General features: G+C 40.3%; 1 protein-coding gene across 1 annotated transcript in view; it reads right to left on the bottom strand.

Annotated features, from left to right (window-relative positions):
- The window catches only part of SLIT3 (slit guidance ligand 3), a gene marked incomplete at its 5' end in the record, with an annotated part of 525,497 nt that overhangs the window by 168,482 nt on the left and 334,300 nt on the right, over positions 1-22,715 (bottom strand). The window contains 2 exons of the mRNA XM_080626822.1: positions 4,206-4,277; positions 10,443-10,514. Coding sequence (XP_080482948.1) covers positions 4,206-4,277; positions 10,443-10,514 — 144 coding nt within the window. The remainder of the gene's footprint in view (positions 1-4,205; positions 4,278-10,442; positions 10,515-22,715) is intronic.

Here is a 22,715-nt window from a genome sequence, read left to right as displayed (position 1 = left end):
TACTATTAACAATAACCAAATGCTGATACAATTCTCTTGCTGATATTAGACAGATTTTGAGCTGATTAAATGCAAAATTAATTTACTTCAGAAAGTGCATGCAGCAATCTTGAAACATGAAACTCTTCATAACTTGGCCCCCATGTTCCGTGCTGAGTTATTAACCACTCCAATTCCAGCAAAGCTCTATTCTAACCATGTACACCAGGTACTAGCAGTAGAGCATTTCCCAAAGTTTTGCTTAGAATGAAGATAACACATTCTTTTGCAACCAACCAATTCTGCCACGCTTCTCAAAGCAAGGGAATTATTTGCTCTCAGGTTTATGCTGAAAGAAGTATTGGACGGCAAGACTAATCCCTCCAACACAGAAGCCATGGCTACGCTACCATGGCTCGTCACATCTGTGTTGCCTATTGTCATTTTTAGATTCAAATAATTCTATGTTTCTCAGTTTGAATATTTCATATGGTCCCAAGCACTGCACTATCACTACCTCTCACAGCCTTTAACATATACACCCTTGTATCATCTCTTTGAGACAGAGAAATACTTCTGCTTTTTCAAGTGGGGAGGCTTTGCTATAGACAAGCAGTTTATTTGTCCAACAGAGTCACTAGAATTACGCAACAGAACTTCTTCCTTCCAGATCCCACAGTGGCATCTTTAACACTAAGGACCCTTTTCCCAACAACATCCTCCATTCTCCACCAAGCTGTCTAAAACTCAAAACCAGCCTGGATCTTACTGTACCTTCAGTGTGCTCCATAAGCAGGTTTGAAGTTTCCTTCATACCAAAAATATGCTAAGGATCCAAGCCTTAGTACCTAAATACTGAAAGGGAACTTTGGACACTGTAGCAGAACTAAATCCACAGCCCCAGAGCTGACCATGACTCACAGTGCCACTTCATGTGACACGATAAGGGGAAAAGGAAAGGCCAGAAAACTCCTGGAAGAAGAAAATACGTTCTTAAATGGGCATGGAGAAGACAACATCTTTTCCCCTTAGTGTGGGGAATGGAGATGTCTTCAGTCCTTACAAGAACAAGGTTGCCTTTCTCTTGCTAAATGCAGAGAAAACTTAAGGTAGAAATGGCTTATTTGAAGTGTTAAGATTCTGTGACCTGTTTGACTCAGATAGGTGGATTTCTTGTTACAGAAAATATATAGATTTAAAATAAAAACTTATGACCTGCTAGCATATGGATCACTTTGCACTTTTAAAAGATTTAAGTTTTATACATTTTGGGGGGAACTGCGCCTGTAATAAACATTCCCGTGCTTTGAAAACTATAATACAGCATTTTTTCTTCCATCTCTCCACAGGTACAATAGGCAGAGCACTGTGAGACAGTTCTGCCTGGAAACACTACCCTAAGTTAGCTTCAGAAGAAAGTGGAGTAGCAACCCACTATATATAGGGCTCCATTAGCCAGCCAGACTAACAATGTTGGCTGTCTTCCAGAGAAGCACTTTCACTCTCCTAGACCCATAGGGAGCACTGCAATTGCATGCGAGCAGGGAGTAAAGGGAGGAGCAGAAAATAGGAATAATGCGGGAGGGAAAGGCACGGATTTTAGGCACTACAGCAGTACTTCATTTTTAATGAAAACCAAGTTGCTTACTTTCATTTGTGAATTAGCATTTTCCCCTCCTTTCTTTGTATTTTAACTCAGCTAGCTGAGAAGTCCAGCTGCTCTGGCAGAGATGAAACCTCAATGGTGTCTCATTAAAATGTATGCCACCAGTCACATTTGACTTACATATATGAAAAATAACAGTTTCTCTCCACTGAGCTGAAGCATTGTATGCAGAGCAGCCTTCCTTCAGGGCATGCAGCTGACTAAAGGTACTGGGGCCTCAGGCATCAAAAACACTGAGCCGCTTAAAAGAGAAAACACAGGTAAGCAAACCCTCTTACTTCATTTCTGCCTCCTTGTTCTTTCCTCTTGGGCAGTTTCATTGGGAGGGCTAGCACTTCAAAGGAGTCATCTTCTCTGGCACTTACTTGTCTTTCTAAGGTTGACAGAACTGCACTGGTGGTTAGAGCAGAGATCAGATGAAAGAAGATCCTCTACTTTTCAGAAGTAGAAACCCAGCTTCTGCAGAAGAGCAGATAATCTCGCTCCATGACGATATTTAGGGCTCAGAAACTGGAACACCTACACAAGTGAGCAGCAGAGAAGAACCTGCCAAGAGGTCTGGGTGATAGGTCATGAAACTAACTCTTGTCTATCAGTCACAGGGAAAACACTTGTAAGACCTACCTGCAATGAACAGCAAGAGTAAAACCTTTCAAAAGAAAGCAAAAGCCAACGGCAAGCACAGTGGACAACTGAACCTAGAGGAGGAGGCTGATAGTTTCAAGGCTGGAGTCAATACTGTCCTAGAAACCAGTCTGCCAGACAAAGGAGAAACAGACTCTGTGTTACACTAGCTTTGTGTGGCTGCAGAGGGAAGAAACTGAGGCAAACACTGAACAAAGGAAAGACTGCCCTGAGGCAATACCCTTCCTGTGCTGCACTTCATCTCTCTCCCCTCTCTTTTCCCACTTGGAACCCCCTACTATTAACTTCAGCACTATATTACCCACTTGGATATAAACATATTTAAACATCATTTACTTAAAATATCGTTTTGGATGACTGGGCAGAGAATAGACAGTTATTTCACTTGCTTCTGTATGTAAGTCAAAAACACTATAAATTCCCACCCAGTTTATATTCTCATTTCCTCTCCGTCCATTCTGATGTGTTCTGTCCCTCTCCTGAGGCCACCTGGGAGTATCTAAATTAGCTACAGCTAAAGCTGAATAACTTCTGCTCTGGCAAGTCAAGCAGTAGAAATGTCTTGCCTGTCCAGCTTGCTCCTAGCCAGAAGTTTTGCCAATACCAGAAAGCTGTAGCATTGCAACATCAGCAGTAGTTTCATACTAAGCCAGAACTGTAGTGCTCAGTAAATGTCATTCTGTTACTGAATCGTTTCCAGACAGCATTGGGGGATTTGTCCATTTCCACAGCATGTTGAATAACACCGCCCGGACTACTCAACAAAGGCTAGCAACACTTAATATATATTTCTGGCATTCTCCCATCTGGATTCAGGGCACAATAAAAGGCCCATCCTTCTGCAGTCTGGCTCAGAGTGTATTGCAACACGTAAGTGTAGTACTGAATGAACTTCTAATATTAGCACTAGTCAACAAGTTATATAGGGGGTTTGAATTTTCCAGTATTCAGAGAATAAAATTATGGTAGCTTTTAGAAACAAACTACATCCTTAAAAATAAAACTGTGTTACATGAATATTAATGAGGTAAATGTTTTAAAAGTGTCTTTACTATTAATGCAGGCAAATATTATTCCAGTTGAGCTTACCCTCTTCACTTAACCTGAGGCTCTTTCTAACACTCTATTCTACTTCATTCTCCATATACAGCTTCTGACCTTGCATTGCTCCTTTTACCCATTAAAAGCTCCACTGTTTTAATAGTGCTGTGGGTAGCTAGGTTGAAATATAGCTGCATTTAAATTCAACTTGGTGCTAAAACAGTTTCTGTGTTCTATAAAGAGAAAGGAATGGTTGTCAAGAGATCCTGCCTTCCTTTTATCTTTTGTATGGAGTCATATTTTAGTCCTTTTCCAGCTTAAAAAAGTAGTAATTACAGCTAAGAAATAGAAACATTTTCTTAAGGGCTTAGGTTCTTCTATCACTAGTTTGAAAAAAAAACCCCACCAAAACCCAATAAAACCAAATAAACAAAAAACTCACAAAAAAGTGCAATCTCAGGTCTTTAATACAGGAGAAAAATTCAGCAAGGAAGAATTCCTCCTAACTCCTCCCTGATGAACACCACCAAACGGTGTCTGAGCTATGATGAGGGTTTTGTGTGCCATGATGAATTGGGGGCCATGGATTAGCCTGCAGGTGCACATGTACAGCATATCACCTGATACACTGATTTGAAGAAGTGAACAAATCAGTAACCTTGGGGTGTTCATCCACAAAAGAACTTACTAGAGATATGTAAACAGCTCTTCCTAACCTTTGTGACCAGTGTTTCATTTGTAAAAGATCAGATGCTTCACACAAGCTGGCAACTGCACACAGAAACTAAGTTCTCCCAGACAGCACATTATCATCTTTATTTCTCTTACATGCAAACTCTCCCCAAATGCCCATTCAGTTCTATTTTCTACTTACAATGAAATGAGAGACTTCAAGCCTTTGAATGCATCAGGTGCAATGTCAGAGATTTGATTCTTGCTGATGTCTCTGCAAAGAGAAGGGACAACGAAACAAATTATAAACAGGATTTTGATGAAAACATTACAGCTGTAGTTTATTGGAGGAAGGTACCTGATACAAACCCAGAATTAAACTATTATATTACGTTGGAGGAATTATGAACTACGTAAGGACACAGATAGGCAAATTGCAGGAGCTATCAGAAAACCAGTCAGTACAACAGCCTCAATAAATAAGCAGCTCCCCTGTTAGTCAGGTCTTTCATTATATGGCATTGAGACAAAGAGCTTTATAAAGAGCTTTGAAGAACAACGGTGAAATTGATAAAACCATCTTAAAAGCTGTTAATAATGGAGATCTCGTTGTGACTCTGTGGGGTGGCCCTCAAGTGTGAGGAGCAGCCTGTGACAAAGCATAAAGGTTGTGTGATGTTTAAAGGCAGGAATTGAAGGCTAACTTTATAACAGTACAGAAGATAATATTTTGACTGTAAGCGAAATGATAGATAAGGTAAGGAAAGGCTCTAGAATAGCTGAAATGTACATTAAGGAAGATGATGGGATTAATGGCATCAGCATAGTGTAGGCACCAGGGTAATGGCTTTTGATGCAGCAAGACTGTCTACAAGAAGAAACTTTGTCATAAAGGAGATGTAAAGATGGAAATATTCAGCATAAATACCAGAAACATAGTATTTTAAACAAAATTCCCATCAAAACTCTAGAAAATTCCACTAAGAGCTAGTCCCAATCTATATAAAACAGTATCAATAATACGACTTCCTTTTCCCACATCATCTCTGTTTAATAGCAATAGGAAAGAGGATGGAAACAAACTACTCAGGCCCCAAATCCAAAGCAGGCACCAGTTCCACTGAGGACTTTGGCACTGGAGCAGTTTCATTTTTAATGGCCTAGAGAAAACAAGCAGTGCAAAAGTCTACCTGACCTAGATCTGGTGAGGCAGGACAGAAGAGGGTTGACACAGCACTGCCAGGTATCACTAGTTTTCAGACACTTTCAGATTGCCATTTTCAAGGGAAAGTGTGTTCCTGGTTTGGAAAATACCCTTCAATTTTAATTACAACCAACCACCTATACAAAGACAAATACAGATTATGCCACAATTTCGTTATACATGGAGCCAAATTTACTACACTTGGGACCAGATGCTCAGAACTGAGTGCCTCTACAACTACCTGAAAGGAGGATGGAGCCAGGAGGTAGCTGGTCTCTCCTCCCAGTTAACAACTGACAGGAAAGAGGAAACAGCCAGGGCAGGTTTAGATGGAGATGAGGAACAATTCCTTCCCCAAAGGGTGCTCAGGCATTGGAACAGGCTGCCCAGGGCAGTGCTGGAGTCATCGTCCCTGCAAGTGTTCACACACCGTGGAGATGAGGCCTCAGTGCCATGGGTTAGTGGTGGCCTTGGCAGTGCTGGGTTAATGGTTGGACTTGATGATCTTGAAGGTCTTTTCCAACCTTGTTGATTCTATGGTTCTTATTACAACTGTCATTGCGATCCAATCTTTCTGTCAATCAGTTCAACCAGGTGCTTAGCTACAGACATAACTTCCAGCCACCTCGTTACACTCACTGACAGTTGGTATCAGCTTGTACCAGTACTATCAAACCTTTACCCTGACAGCTGTAGCTGGATTCATACAGGATTTCACGTACGTGTTCACTGTTATTTCCACTGGGGCTCGTGCTAAGGATCCCAGTCAGACTCGAAATAAACATCACTTGAGCAAGGACTTAGAAATCAAAAGTAGGAAGGTTTTCCATTCTATATGTGTTTTGAGCTACAAATACCGTTGGTTAAAACTTTTATGAAGTCCTCTGTTTTCAAATCTAGCCACATAAAGTGGGATTTTCTTCAGTCCTTTTATTAGGTTTGTTTCTTTCATAAAGCCTGTGAAACAACTATATGCAGTCTACTGATGTTGCCTATTACAACGTCGTGCCTACAAGGACAGCACTCAATGAAGCTTTCTGGTTCTTCAGCTCAATTCACAGCAGCCAAATTTGTGACAGCTAAAGTAGGAATATTTATTTTTATGCAGGGTTTTGTGAAACTTGGTTAGTGCCTGGTAGCATTTGCTGCTTTTTATCTAGTAATTCTTAGGTAAGCAGAAGTCTGACGTGAATCTGCACTATCTACTGAGGAACATATTAAAACCTATTACAATCACACGAAATCATGAGTTGCTGAACAATGACAAGCGTCTGAAAAAGGGCATCTCATTTTGAAACAAGTATTTTAGCACTGTTTTTTGATTTGCTACATTTCAACATTCCCATCCTTTGTCTCTCCCCATGTCCGGATGCTAATGAGTGTATAACTAATGGTGCCTGAATGTGCATAAATGCCATGCTGGGTGATGACACTCACTCACTTCACGCAGATGTACTACAATCAGCATTAGAAGATAATTAGACACATTATTTCCTTTCCATTAGAGCCCAAGCTCCACTGCTGTTGGATAAGGAGGCTCCATCTCCTTCTGACTTGACTGAGGCAAAGGGAGTCAGTTAAGTCACTGTACTTTTGTTTCCTTCTTTGGGTCTGCTTTGGTAAGATCATCCTATTCTGTGCTTGATTTACATCAAGAGAAAGAGATACAGGTTTTTCTAACCTGCACAGCTAAGTCAATTTAGATCACATACGGCTCATCTTCATGCTTTAGGATATCTCTGAATCACTCAGCAGAAATGTGGCTCTTGAGCTGGAAATGTAATAAACTTATCAGGATTCCACCCAGGCAGGGAAAACATTAGTCACCTCATTCTAGTCTCCCTGCACCTCTGACAGCACAGTAGAGATCTTCCAAAAGGCTTAGAGTGTGGCTGTGCTCAGTTCCCACTCAGGGACATAAATTGGTTTTGACTTTGCACCAGGGGAGAAGGGGTACCCTGTGAGTCACTGTATAACATATGACTGTATGGCTTAAATGTCTTTACTGTAAAAGGTAAACAGAACACATCTGTTCTGTTTGTGAAACAGAACAGATGCATTTTTAGATGCAGCCAAATGGAAAACTATTGGACAAATATTCTTCGTCAATTAACGTATTAGAAACAGATTACTTGATTATCCCTAACATGTAAAATGGGTTGTTCTCATTTGACAAGAGTACTCAGCAAAACTCCATGTCAGTTGTGGTTTAGGTTTTAGGAGCTGCTTAACAAAAGTAGCAATGCCACAGAGCTACTGAGAAGATTGTGAAATCTCAATGTATTTTCTGCTAATATATGGTTAAATTAATCTGACAACATGAAATGCCACTATAAGCATCAGAGCTGAAGAGGTACAACCACTTCTTTCAAATTGGCTCTATGTACTTGGCTCTTAGTCTTGTATTACAAACCTGCTAGTTAAAAGCCTCAAAAAAGCAAAGACAAAATGGGAGGTGATGACATAAACTTTGGAACTCTTAGGTTAGAAGTCACAGAACGATGGTACAAGCACAGCTGCTATGTAAATTAATTGAAAATGGCATGTCTGGGCTTGGATACTCCATGCCATAATGACAACTTCTGTCTCTGGAGCTGGGATGTATCTCCCTCAAGCCCCTCAAACTTCTGAAGCCCTTGAGCACAGAGCTAGGACCTGCTACATTCACCCCAAAATCAGGGGAACCATCATCCCAGATGATATAATTCAACTGCATATTTAAATTCTATAGGTGTCAAATGTTCCTGCTGAGACAGATTCATTGAACTTCATGTAATTAATTGTGTGAGAAGATGTGGGCAATCATGATGAAATCCAATACACAAAAGATTTCAGCTCCTTTGCTAAAACCCAATCCCCAAAATAACTTTTCCACCCTGGAAGCTACTGAAGAGACATTCTAAACAGCAAATTCAGCTAGATGCAAATGCAACACTCGAATTAACATAAATACACCTTCTGCTATCATCTTGACCTATTAATATGAAGTCATACAAAGATTATCTTGGACAACCGGCTCTTATCTAAACATTATTCTCAGTTATCCAATTATTTAAGCACAGAAAACTGCATAATCTTGCAGGAAATACTCAGTATCAAAATATTGAGAGTGCTGCAAGTGAGCAGTCCATTATCCCTAGCATTCTTGCATATTTATTCACTGGAAGGAGAAAAATACAATACAATTCCCAGTACTATCCTCTAAATTCTATTAAATTATTATTACATGTAATAGTTAATAATAATAACAACAAAAATAATGTTCCTCACTTGTACCCTGGGTAGGGCATCAGTGAATTCAATCAATACTCCTCATGCTATTGCACTGCTCATTGAAATCAAAGTGACAGAAATTAAAAAAGGCTGACAACTTCAGTGATTCCAAACATGTCCTTCCTCTGTAAGGACAAGGAAGGATAACTCTCTTGCTTGAAGAAGTGGGTTTTTGACTGAAGTATATTTCTGTGTTAAAACCACAAGGAATCTTGAACACTGTAAAGAGGATGTCAATAGTCTCTTCAAATAGTGAAATAAATGACCTTAATTAAACTTTATAGAACAAGAGTGATGCCCATTTAGAGCTTCACTGTCCAGCAGGAATGAAACTTTAACAAGGAGACAGGTCAACAGTCAAATGGCAAAGCATCATGTTTGTTATGGGGCATTCTGCAGCCTACGTATCTATCCCAAGTTCTTCCTCAAAATGCTGTCATATTAACTAAGCTTTGATACAGATCATCTGGCACAATAACTTATTACTTAATTTCAAGTTCAGATCTCAATGAGTAGCCAATTGTACTCCAGAAAGCTGTTAACACAACTTGCTAATGGAATTCTGCTGTGAAATTCTAACATCAATCATTTCACACAGTAAGCTCTGCATTGGGCCGAGCAGCCAGTCAAGTTAAAGAACATTTTTTTTTTTTGTCAATTCCCATAAAACCAGAGTTCACCAATCATGAAAAATGAAAGGATGGTAAAACATTGCCAAAATCTAAAATTAGTCATACCTCAGAAAGAACTAAGTAGTGACTTCAATAATGAAAAAGTTACAAGTTAGGTCACTGAAAAGGGATCCATCATTTTTCACTGAAATTACTGTCTTGCTATCTAATACAGTGCTTCTTTAAAAATACATACAGCTATATTGAAAGTGAGACAGAAGAATAGAGACTCTGTAAGATTGATGATTTGGCCTGTTAAATATTAAGATCTATATTTACAGCTCTCCAGCTCTAGGAACTTGGTAAGTCTGGACTGGCAAACACAGTAATTTTACCCTTAAATCAAAAAGTACAGTGCAAGATCATTTCAGTTTCCAAAAGCATTAGCTACCGCATAATCATAGAATCATAGAATAGATAGGGTCTTCTGTGAACTAAGCTGACAGTTTCTTAAATCCAGTAAGTATTGTTCACATCAGAAAACAAGAACTGTAATGGCACCCTTTTAGCAGTCTTAGCACTGAGCTAACAAAGCCTGAATGACTTCTGGAAACTATTGGTCCAGTGGTACCCATCATTAACTTGATACTTTGGTGAAGTGGGAGTAACTTGTTTTATCACTGTCTGCATCACTGTACTACTGTCACAACATCTCTCAGATACCACTTAAAAATGAAAAGAAAGGCCTACAGGGGGAATGCCCAGGTTATCTGCGTGAGAGCACTGCTACAAATCAGGATTGTTTTATTTAAATCCAGAGAGAAAACACAAGAGCTAATGACAAAAGAATTGTCTGGGTCTCTACTGCTGATTCAGAAACAGAAAAACCAGGCTCCAGCAAGTGTCTTTGTTTTCTTCTAAACAGCCAAACGATTTCAACATCAAGATATCAAATGCACTACAAAAAACCTTAACTACTCTGAAAGAACAGGCACTCCTGCTGTAACTGGGGTCAGCTAAATTGAAGTGATGCAGATATCAGAATGAATGAGGAAATAAATAGAACTTAAAGTCTTTTCTGAGGAAGCAGATTTGAAGTTTGAACAGACTAACAGCTAATTAGCTCACATCATTTATAATGGGAAATGAAATTAAGCATTAGTAAGGCTTTCATGCACTGTTAGGCATCCTGAACCAAATTCCATTGTTGCTTACACTTGGAAGAGATTATCTGTGCAATCCCCAGTGTTTTCAACATAGAAATTGCCAATATGTTTCTAAAATAAAGATACTGAACTTGAAGCCAGAAGATTCATGATTGCTCTTGCATGTTGGTCTTATTAAAACTTACATTCTCTTTAGCTTCTTGTACTGGGTAAAAGCTCCAGGGGGAACGATTTTGATGAGGTTTTGTTCCAAACGTCTGAAAACAAACAAAGTAATATACATGTTAACTACACAATTATAGGACAGGAATGACATTAAACATGATAGCAAGTTTTATATAAATATAAACCAATTTTATAGAGTTTTAATAAGAAACAGCCTTTTCTTTTGAAAGTCACCAAATGGAGAAAATACTGAGAAAATAACTTTGAAAATAAAATAATCTCATTGACTACACCAAATCTGTCCAGAAAACAGACACAGGCATAGACATTGCATCTTTAAAGCTCATGGAATTAATAAAAAGTAGTAGGTGTATTTTATTGCTACTTAATCAAAGTTAAGGTAGCAAATGCAGATGTTTTCCTTGACTAGATATTGTAAAAGGAACTCACTTATCTCAACTAAAAGCTATGCTATATTGCAACAGCTTAATAAGTAAATTAATAATACTATCAGAGCAACTCAGGAGCAACCATCTGTGGGAATATGCTAAAAAATAAAGCAGAAATCCCTGATACAAGAATCCAGATTTTTAAGGAGGGGGAAAAAGTCTATGTTAAAGCAGAGCAAAAAGGACTGTATCTTCCAATTTTAACTAACAAATACTGAGGATGTTCTAAAATGTGGTCCAGACTATATGAAAATGCTGCTGTTTTCATTTCTGAGCTTTGTTTTGAAAGTCTTCTTTATGAAGTATCATAAATGCATGCACCACTAACATAAAACATAGCAGCTTTAAGATAGCACATACAGTAGCCACTAAGATTAATTTCTACTCCTTCCCAAAAGTATTTTCAAGCCTTTGTCAGCAAGTTCCCCAAAGCCCTGCTAAAAGGACTATCTTTACCTCAGATGAACCCAAACCAATCATCTCAATTAGAAATGTAAAACTGGATCCCCACACAATGAATTCAAATGACCCTGGCAGCTAGAATTCCACAATTGGAGTTGGAATTGAGAGCAAAATTGGATTTTACCTGGATTTTAGTTACTATTCAAACATTGTGCATTTTTCCCAAAGATGTCATAAAAAGAAACAGTTTAAAAACCAGCAAAAAATCTGCGGTTGGAAATGGTTTAGAATTGAAACACAACAACATACTGGAAAGATAGAATGAATCACTCCAGCCATTTAGAGCTGCTGCAGCAATGCAGAGGGGAGAAGAAATTTTAAATCCAAGAACAGAGACAAAATGAGATGCAGGGAGAAGTAAATCATGGGTTTTAAAGGACTTGGGAATAATGTAGAGAAAATGTGTAAGGCCCATCAACCCCCTATTGCACAGCCTCTTCTGTTGATCTGTGCTTTCAATAGACAAAAGAAAAATCCCCTTGAAAATAAGATATTTTGCCAGCTCAGTTATACTCCAGGAAGCCATTTAACTCCTGAATATTGTGACACTTGCACAGTCAACTGGTGCAGTCAGTGTGCACACATTCTTTTATTTCTGTAGCATTCTATTTTAAAGGTTGTGACCAGAGTTAATTCTATTCCTTGTTTTGTGATTTGAATTAGTGCCTGAGATTTCCCTTCCAGTTGGTCTAAATATAACATGCTTCATTTCTGGCAAGTCCACAGTGACATGCAAATTGCTGTAAGCTTCAGCACGCTACTATTGGGTGTTTGTCACCAGAATTAGCAGTACACATACTCTTCCCATAAAGGCTTTTTGTCAGCTTGCCAGTTTGGTGTTTAACTCTTCCTAAGTATTTCTATGCAGAGACTTCTAGGAACAAAGGAGGGCCATGCCTGTCCAATTCCCTTTACTTGGGGATGGAAGCTGGGGGTTCACACAAACTGCACGTGGTCACAGCATAACAGTTCTTACAGGGAAAGTCAGTTCTAGTGGTAGGCAGGAAACACGGCCCCTTTTCTGTAATCAGTGAAAATTCCAAGGATATTTTAGTGACTCAAAGGCAAAAGCAACCAAAATTGGAATACCACAGATCCTGAGTAATAAGAAAAATTGAACTTTCTAGAGCAGGTGGAGAGGAATACAGGAAGAGTTGTTTCAGAAAGCCACCTTCTGAGGAGGAACTGGATTCTTCACCCTTTCCTATACAATTTGCAGCAGATGGCCTGGGCAGAAATAGATGGACAAGGCTGTTGTCATCTGCTACTGTATTTTCACCTTAGCACCTCACATTTCTTTATGGAAGCTGTCTGTAAACGAAGGACTAACACTACACATAACGCATTATGCTCAGCACACTGCATCTTGCAGATGCTACCAGAGATGCAACAAGCAGTACTGTGTGCCCTCATCAGGGTGTGTTTGCAAGTGGATTCCAGCTTGGGCACAAAATGGAGCTGGTCTTGGAGCCTTAGATAAAGTGCAACATTAAATTACCAGGTTTTTTAAAAGTATGAAGTACTTACCTGACCCATAAATTCATGTTATAGATTGGCAAGCACTGGCTGAAAACCACAAGGCAGTTACACAACTGAGACAGTAGAAACCAAACTATTTGTATTAATACCTTGTGCTTTCACTTCACCTGGGCTCATAAATGACATCTGAAAGACAGGCTTAAAGATCCCAAGGAAACACTAGCTTTTGCCAGAAGGGTGCTGGCAATTTCAAGGTGATGAAGGCTTAATTATTAACCAGTGTTATTCACAATATAATGGGAAACTGCTGCTAGAGGTGCCATCTTTCAAATCAAGTGAAAACCGGTTCTTACCTAGTAATGTGATTTTTTTAGTGAAAAGCTAATCTAACTTTTACAGCCACCTTTTATTTCAGAGAAAATTACCTCATTTACCTAGAATATGACCCCTGGAAAATTGTATTTCATGGTCTAGCCCTGCATACTCTGAAGTGCTGTCATATGGTATAAACCCACCTGTGCTTGTGCAAAGCAGCATCAGTGAGTTCATTTTTTTGTGCATCACCAGAATACACTATAAAAGAATTGTAAACCACACCTGAGTACAAGAGACACAGCTCTAAAAGGCTAAAGTTTGATTGTTTGAACCATCACATTCAAGACTTCTTACAACTCAATAAAATCCTCCTCCTGTATTTCATAGCAAGAGCTATTTAAAAGATCCCACAAACAGAATTCACAAAATGGATGAAATCCACTGGCCATGCCCAAACCTCTCAGAGGCTTTTGCTCCTCCTTTCAGTTACCCATTTCACTGTGCCTGCTGTATCACTCAGATGAACTGAAGCCTATCTCCCCCTTTTATGACACACAGCAATGCTGCCTGCCTCTTGAAGCTTTATTTTAGTCTTTGACAACAACATCACAGGACAAGAACAATTTCCTTTCTGTTCTCTCATATATTATTAGAGATTGGAACGTATGAGGGCCCAATGGATCCAGGTGCATTATTCTTGCAATAACATGATGCTAGACAGGATAAAGTCATCCTCCTTCCCACTCTCTTGAAATGACTTTGCAGCAATGACAGCAAAAAGTAAACTTCTTGGAAAAACAAAATAGCAAAACATATAGGGGGAAACTATGCAGTTAAATCTGAAAGACTACCCCAGAGTAAAGAGTAAGCACTCAAATTCTCATGCTAATACATCCTGAAGTTCACTGAGGTACAAACCTTTTCATCACCTCCTCATCTAGTGACTGTACTGCTCACACCCAGGATGCCAAAACACAAAGGACTAAACTCTGCTTAATGCAGCCTTAATAGAGCCAGCTCCCTCTCAGGAGTGAAGAAGCCATTTGTCTTGAAAAGTGATTCCCCCTGCAGAGTGGGGAGACAGACAAATTAATTTGGACCCTAACTATCTCTCTTTCATTGAGGGAAAGAAAGAATTTGTTATTTGGGTCTCTAATGGTGCAGTTTGCTAGCAATTTTCCCATTTCAAACACTGTCTCAGCTGCTAATGTGTAATGTTTTGTCAAGCTTACCTACCCATAACATAGACAAATCACTCGCTTGCAGAGAAAGAGAAAGAGACTGAAGCATCAGTACTGATAATTCTTAGCTGTCAGGTGAATAGAGCCTATAAATGAGATAGCCATGCTCTATTACCAGTGCCAGCAAGCTCTCAGCTGAGACCTGTCAGAAACGTCCCTCCGCATTGGGCAGTCTCGAACTTCCCTGCTTGGAGCGACTGAATGAGCCGGTATGGCTCCTTGAATCACGTCGTTCTGCTTCCAGGGCCAGGGCTCTCTAGGGCTCGCATCACTCAAGGCAGCCAATAACCAAAAGCAATCTCTGACAGAGAGAAAGCACAAGATAAGCTCAGTGTGCAGCAGTAACTGCAGCACACTCTGCTCTGGCAGGATGCACACAACCTGTGTGAAGGTTGCTGGGAAGGGCAAACCCTTCCTTCTCTCCTGCCCCATTAGCAGGGATTTGCAGAGAGCTGGCTAAGGGCTGTCTGGGGGAAATGAGCACTTGTATCCCTTGCAGTGACAAAGCCCAGGGCTGGGGATAGCCATTTATATTAGGAAGGAAGAAATGTCTAGAGCACATAACAATCAAGAAAGAGACTGTTCCTCCTTGCCAAGGAGTGAGAACAACTGGATTATAAAAGCTGCTTGGATCATTAGCTTACATTTATCTCATCTATGTATCTTATTTTACATTTTGGAGTCTGACAAAGACAAGTCATAGATATATTTTCAGCATTTAAGAGGAAAACACCACACTTAAAATCTAGTTGTCTTCCTACTAATATGGGCAACATTTGATCCCTGTCCTGGCCCCTTTCCTGTCACTTTATTTGAAATACAAGCTTTATTCTTACCACTCACAACAGGTTCAGGTAGCTGGACTGAAGTATTCACCCAAAGACAGCCCTGGGTAGGAGGCATCCATGATGGGAAGGAGGGAATCCTGCCCTGCATTTACAAAGCCCGAACCCACAGCCTATGCTGTAGTGAAAGACGCAGAAGCCGCAGTCATCATCCTTTACACCACAGCACTGCAGCACTGCATGGAGCGCTGATCTGCAAAGTGCAAGGCAAAAATCTGCAGTCCTGTTGCTTCAGAATGTGTTTAGGGACCCACACTGCCAAAGAACAGCCTTTCTGTGGCTCTCTCATGCTTCAGTTGTCTGACAGGTAGACACCAAAGTACACTGGGGTGGCAGGATATTCAGCTTGTTTTAACAGACAGCTAAAGCCTTCAACTTACCTGAGCCAAAGACTCTACCACCACTATAAACCCCCTAAACACATATAGCTCTCCAAGACTTTTATACTGCTGCCTTTCATCGCAGTACCTGAATGACTTCCAAACAAAATTAATAATATGTATTATAAATCCCTCTCAGTGAGTCTGCCTTAGGAACTGGAGAGCTGAGAGCCAGTAAACTGTCTGCTTATATTAAGACAAAGTGACAGCTAGAGTTCCCTTCATATCCTGATGTTTGGTGGTGATTTCCAGGGTCTAGCTGTAGAGCTGCTGCTACAGTTTTAAAAAGGACTGCTTCCTAAGTATTCACCTAAGGGCAGATCTTTGATAGACAAAATGCTATCAAGAATGAAGTGACTTTTCAAAATAAATATATATTGATAGAATGCCACAGAGGTAATTCTGCTCACCCGATCTTTCAGAATGAAACAAGATGTTCTGATACATTCTCCGATACCAGTGTTCACCTAGGAGTAGTGCCAGTGATACTGGATTTCCTGACATACCACAGTGTGTTTAGTTTAAGCTGACATAACTCTGTAGTTGAGCACTTGGTCAGGTTATCTGCTGGTAAATGCTGAATGTGCAATGGCAGTCACATTATGAATCCACCAGTTTCACTGTGGTAGGTGAATTTGGCATCAAATGCTGTACAGACAAACAGAAAGACACCAGAGAGAGAAACCTGTATGCTGGTACTTTGCAAAACATCTGACAAACACCAATGTCTCTATCAACATAAGCAGCCAGAGTGCAATAATACACTGCCAGACCTCAAGTTTTCCATCTACCACTGCAATACTCCACATTCCCAACTGGAACTTTTAGCCCTTCTCACCACCTTTCATTGTTACTTCTCCTGTCAGTCTCATTCATTCACCTTCCTTGCTTCATCCCAGAGAGGGAAGGCAGGCATGCACCGAGCACACTGCTCATGCCTGAGCTGCCTCTCGCTGCCATGTCACAACTGTTTGTGGGGGAAAACAGGGACTTTGAGTGATATTTTCATTAGATAAAAAAAGATCTATGCCTTTTTGTTCATTCCATTCATTTGTATTAATAAGGCTAAATCTATGTTCCTGCTCGACTGAAGTGATCTCTCAGGAAAAAAAGAATGCACACACGCTCAAAAACCTCAGTCCAAAAAACCCAACATCCCCGAACCTGGTAAGGTTACTACCTCCTGCACAGCTTGCCTGAGTCAAACTCACCTTGTTGCTTGTTTTAAAGAAATCTCACAGCAGAGGAGAAAAGAAGTAAAAAATGATAGTGCCAAAATGAAAATGTGCATGAAATCTAAATTTATCAAAACAAAACCATCTTATGCCTATAGATGACATTAATGACACTTAATTTTACAAGTAAAGATACAAGAAATAAATCCTGCTTTGGCTCTATAGCAGAACCCTCCTGTGGTTACTGCTGGTTTCTAAAGCTGGGAAACAGCTTCCCATCTCCTTGAATGTCTCAGCACAGAAAACATTTTTATTCTTAACATTTCCCATATATTTATATTTTCTCTACTGACTCTCAATGTAAACTATTTCCGTTATTATTTTTGTGTCTTGCCCTCATAGAATAGAAGATTTTCTACGTATTTTTGGCCCAACAATAGAAACCTCTTTTGTATATTGAAGGCCAGGAGTGAATGACACAGTTTGCCTAGTGAGATCCAGAAAGCAGTAGTGAAGTTTGACATGTGAAGCTGTCCAGAGCCAATTTACAACAGTGAATGAAAATCATATTATAGGACTCAACTACAGAAGCCAACCTGATTCCCCAGGCAGAGAACTTGCCACCAGAGGCAGTTATGGAGCATTTATTACTGTGCTGGCTTCAGCTACAGTATTTACTGGAAGCCTGAGAAAATGATTATCATTTGTTTTAAGAGAAAGAACAACACTCAATGCACAACTGTTATTCCTGTATCCCCAAAGTTTACAGCTTCTACACACCTATAGTCTCGAAAAAATAATAAGCCTTAAAGAAGCTGAGGATTTCACAGCCAGTTGTAAATATACATGAAATTGTTATGGTACAGTTAATTTATAATTTATGTAAGAAAGAATTAATTTTATTATAATAAATAGAGTTACAAGTGCTCAATTGTTTTATAACAGCCTTTCTGCCTTTATTTTAATCTGTGAAAATTGATTTTGAATATACCAGTGATTTAAATGCCCAGGATTTGTTGATCAACTTCTTCAAATCACAGAAGCCTTATCAAGATTTGTCCCAGCTCTGCTACAACCCAGACTCCTACAGGTACAAAGAAGGTAATTTCTTCCCAAGAGAATCACTAAAGCACCAAAAGCAACAAACTCGTCTATCTACAGGTCTGTTCACAACACTGCACAATACAGTGGTACCCTCATAATAGCAATTCTCTAAGTAGTAAATGTGTCAGGAAAGCATTAATTAAAGGTGGAATGAGCAGAAGATTATACTGCAAAATTACTCTCTTGGAGTATAGTTGGTTTGTTTTCATTTTGACAAAACCATGAGAAAACCAACACTTAAGTGCATTAGATTCTCTCCTTAGTGGATGAACTCCATCTTTTTTCCTGAGAGTAGAAATCATGCACCAAAATCCAGCACTCCTCACGAAACTATCAGTCACCAATTCAGCTATCAATAGTGAGAATGATAAACTAAACCAATGTAGAACAAGTGACTCAAAATTGACCTTAAGACAAACCTAGATGCTGGTGGACAGGCAGCCATCCTATTTCACTCTGCTCGGAAGACAGATGGGAAACTGTAGTTATTATCTCCCCAGATATGAGTGCCTAAGCAGCCCTTTTCTTTGAGGGACTGTCAGCCTCTTTGTCTGGAGTAATTAAATCAGCATTTAAATAAAAGGTCCCCATTTCTGATTTAGATACATCCTATCCATCATTACTCTTGCTTTATACAAGTACATTTCTCCTAATCTCACCAGAGAGAGAGTATTGTAAAGGTTAAGTAACAGTGAAAAAACAAGCTTCATATGAAAAAACACAGGCTGGAAATCTAAGATCAGCTTTAAGATCTAAGGATATACTTTAGATTTTGGAGTTTGATTTATAAGTCTGCAGATGACTGGGACTTGGCACTCCAAAGTAATTAGTACTGCACAGCACAACGTGTTCAAAGCACAGCTCCTATTGACTTCTGCTGCAGCTGCGAGTCCTCAGCACTTCTGAATGTCTCAGCTGAGTCAGCCAGAACCCGGGATTGCATCACTAGTGACCACCCACGAAAGCCTGGGCAAGTCACTTGCCCAGAGTCAACTCATAAAACCACTGGCAAGAACATACATCCCAACCCTCTGAACAGCATTCCTGGGATTAGCTTCCCACAGCTCCCACTGGGGATTGTTCCTGTTTCTGCAACAAACAGATCCCATACACACAGGCTTGCCTGATGCATCCCTAACAAGAAATGAGTCCAGTCTTTTAACAGCAATATGAGACTATGCTGTAATTACAGTGCTTACTACAACAAATACATACAAAAGCACTGAATGAAGAGTGCAGCTACAAACACTCACTCTGGCATTTTCTTTCTTCTTTTATATACTTCTTTTTACTAACGTATTTAATTCAGTGAATCCAAAACCAAAAGTTGAAATAACTAATTCCATCACAAGGAAACTCACGTGTAACAAAAGTACAACTTGGCCTTGATGTCTAACTGAAATAGCAGTGGTTAAAACAGTAAACTGTGTGTAGTCTAATACTTGATCTCTGCACATGGTCACTAGTGCACAGAGATACACAAATTGCTGTTGGGTTTTGCAAGTACACTGTGACAAGGCACAAAGGCTCTGGAAGATTCATGTTTTCTGGTGGGAAGAGATGCCTCAGCTCCATCTTCACTTGTGAGTCTCTGTCCTGGTCCCACAGCCTGGCCAGCCTTATTCATGCCACCCAGTGTCTCAGCCTCTTACCACATCCCCATAGCCCAATCTGTCAAGCTGGTGTCCCAGGCTCACTAGCAGCAACCTCAGGCCTTAGCACTAAGCATTCTTCACTTTCTCAGACATGTAACACTTATCGACCTGTCTTGATTTCCTTTGCTCCCAGTCTTTCTCATCATATGATTTGTTTTTTTCCTCATTTGAGGTCAGCTGCCTTTTCCAAAGAGTTTCTGTATTGGGCCAGACCAGTCTTTATTCTCTCAAGTGTCTGTCCCAGCCCACAATCCAGCCCTTAGCGCTAGCAATTCATCAAACCCTTTTCTTCCACAACCTGAATGTCCTTCAGTAAAGCAGCACCCAGTGCCAGTGCTGGTGCCAGTGGTCACTGCTCCACAGCTCAGGAGCCTGCTCACCACAGTGTATGTCATGGTTTAAGCCCAGATGGTAACTCAGAACCATGCAGCCGCTTGCTCACTCCCCTCCCTTTCTCCCCCTCACTCCCGGAGGGATCCCAGAGGGATCAGCACTGTTCCAGACTAAAGTCAAAAACACAGCACTGCACCAGCTACTAAGAAGGAGAAAAATGACTGCTACTGCTGAACCCAGGACACCGCTGCACCACTCACTCCAGAGCAGATAGCAGCAGGAGGATCAGCACTTAGGGGGCTGTTCCCCACTTCCACTCAGGAAGGTCTTACACAAAGTTCTACAAAACACAGGCAAAAGTCAAGCACTGCTGCTTTAAGGTGTGCAAAGTGCTCAGACAAAAGCTGTCTGGAATTAATATCCTAAAACACAGCCTTGTTTGCAGCAATAAATAAAAAAAAAAAAATAAAAGAAGCAGATCAGTCTGAAATGGATGAACAGCATGAAAACTTCATTCTGAAGAAGGAACAGTGGAAAAGTGTAGTGAGTTGGGCAAGAGATTAATAGGGAGTTACTGATCACTCACCAATACTGGGATGCATCACATGGACCTGGCCCACAGGATGTTGAGCAAATATTGCTTGAAACACCACAGCCAGAGCTAGCAATGCCATCATCCCAGTGCCCCACATCTGCAAGTGCAGGAAAGCTGTGCTTTCCCTGGCATCAAACCAGCCAAACACTGAGAATGGGCAGACAGCGCCAGAGCTCAGATCCATCCAGCCCAGCGTCCTGAGCCAACAACAGCCCAAACCACATGCTGAGTGAAATCTGCTGCTGTGGCAAGAGTGTTTCTCACAACACCCTTCCCAGCTCCCACCAGCTGCAGTGCAGTGACTCTCCCAGGCACAGTTGGAAGCTTTGGATTTCACAGGTCTTTACTTTGCAGTCTTGATGTGCTGAGCTGTCAGTCAGCCTGACAAGCACTGCTTGCAAGGCTGCGATCAAGTCTGATCAGAACAACGGATTCTGTGGAAGCTCCGTCTCCTACTAGTTTGGAGGTGATCCCTCCCTGCACCCATCCAAGGTCAAGTCCATTCTGTATTCACAATCTATTCCCTGTTTGTCTTGCATGCGTTTTCTCTCACCCTTTCTAAACAAATGCAACCTTCTCCTTTTATTGCAGATGCTGTTCCAATGCAGTGAAATGACATACTGTTCATTTACCAGTAAACCATCAAGCCATGTTTGTTTGGGTATTTTGCAGTAAATGCCTCCAGGTGCTTAATGACTTTTTCTTTTCAAGTATTCATGCAAAACTTTGCTCTGCTTATTCTCATGTGTTTCTCTATAACATACACTGTTATCTTCTGAACAACACAAGAGAACCACTTTGTAAGCAGAGAATCTTTTACAACATTCAACATACAGTCTGTATTCCTCAGCTTCAATTTCTTGTAACTCATTTCACCTCTGTCAATTTGGCTGCTGCTGTCAGCTCCACACTGAACAACAGGGTTTAGAGAAAAATGAACTGCATTCTGAACACTCTAGCTACCTATTTTATGAAGTTATGGAAAAGCAAGGCTGGGATACAGATTTCAAACTTTTCTAAATTCCTTTATTTAATAAAAGACATTCTTGTAATGAGGGCCTTCAGGATAATACACCTTGGGGAGAGGTGTAATGAAGTAACACAACAGACTTCCAAGTCATACATGGCAGAGGTCAGCAGCAAGGGAAAATTAGTGTCATATGATGCTTATTTTATGGTTTGTGATAGGTTTTTATCAACAAAAACAAATCTAGGACTTGTTGGCAGCTTTGTCAGAGAAGGTTCTGCCTACCCATGTTAATGAAGAAAGAAAGGCTGAGTAAAAGATCTTTAATTAACACAAACCACAGTGAAATGTAGGTCACCTTTAATAACCACATTAGAGTTACAGCTGTGTGTTTGCTGTAGAACAGTTTGTCAGTCAAAGGGTTCCTGGTGAGTCCAATTTAGCTTATAAAGAAATCCCGAGTCAAGGGGAAATACAAAAGCGAGAAAGCTGTAACTGAATGCAACTAATAACCAGCAAAGGAACTTGGAAAAGCCCCAAGTGGAACTGAGGAAGGCAAAGACAGCATTTTAATACTATCATACAAATATTATGAATGTACTACAATCTATGGGGGGAAATGTATTTTAGTGGAATGAGTGTTTAAAATATTAGCTAGAAACTGCTGAATTAAAAATACACCATCTCAAGCAGGATTCTACGTAGCAGCAACCCAGCCATGTAGTTTCTTAGTACCCCATTACCACAGGAGGTGAGAGTCTCTAGTAAAAGTTACACCTCTCAAAGGTGATACGGATCAGATCATAGGACTGCAGAGTCCAGAAAGAAGCATTCAGCCAGCACCACTATAGCCACCTTTTATGGAAAGGGTCTGACTATATGAATGCCAACCATGGGGGATAAATCCGAAGGGGAAAAAACACTACTACTGCTGTCTGAGAGCAAGATATGTGGGCTACAGCATGCAGACAGAATTTAATTGGCCTCATTGCTATAATATTACAGCAAAAGAGTATTATTCTCCCTATCCTATCAAATCTAAAGACCATCATTATTCTGTGTGTAGGTGGAACCAGGCTTCTGGATGGATTTTATACTGAGTAAGCCCAAAGCGGCCTCAGACAAACTGACTTTCTGAGCAGTATGACAGACTTCTGCATAAACCAGAATGGCTACCTTGGTCAAAAGAATCTATGTCATGACTTTTCCAGGGAAACTGTCGCTGCTTCTTCCATCTTTCCAGAAATGTTTTTCTATGTGGCTACATCCTTTACTCTGTGAGACATTGTTTAA

The sequence above is a fragment of the Psittacula echo genome, assembly GCF_963264785.1.
Source record: "Psittacula echo genome assembly, chromosome: 11".
Classification (NCBI taxonomy): Eukaryota; Metazoa; Chordata; class Aves; order Psittaciformes; family Psittacidae; genus Psittacula; species Psittacula echo.
The sequence above is the reverse complement of the archived record's forward strand: the minus strand, read 5'-3'. Positions and strand labels throughout refer to the sequence as shown.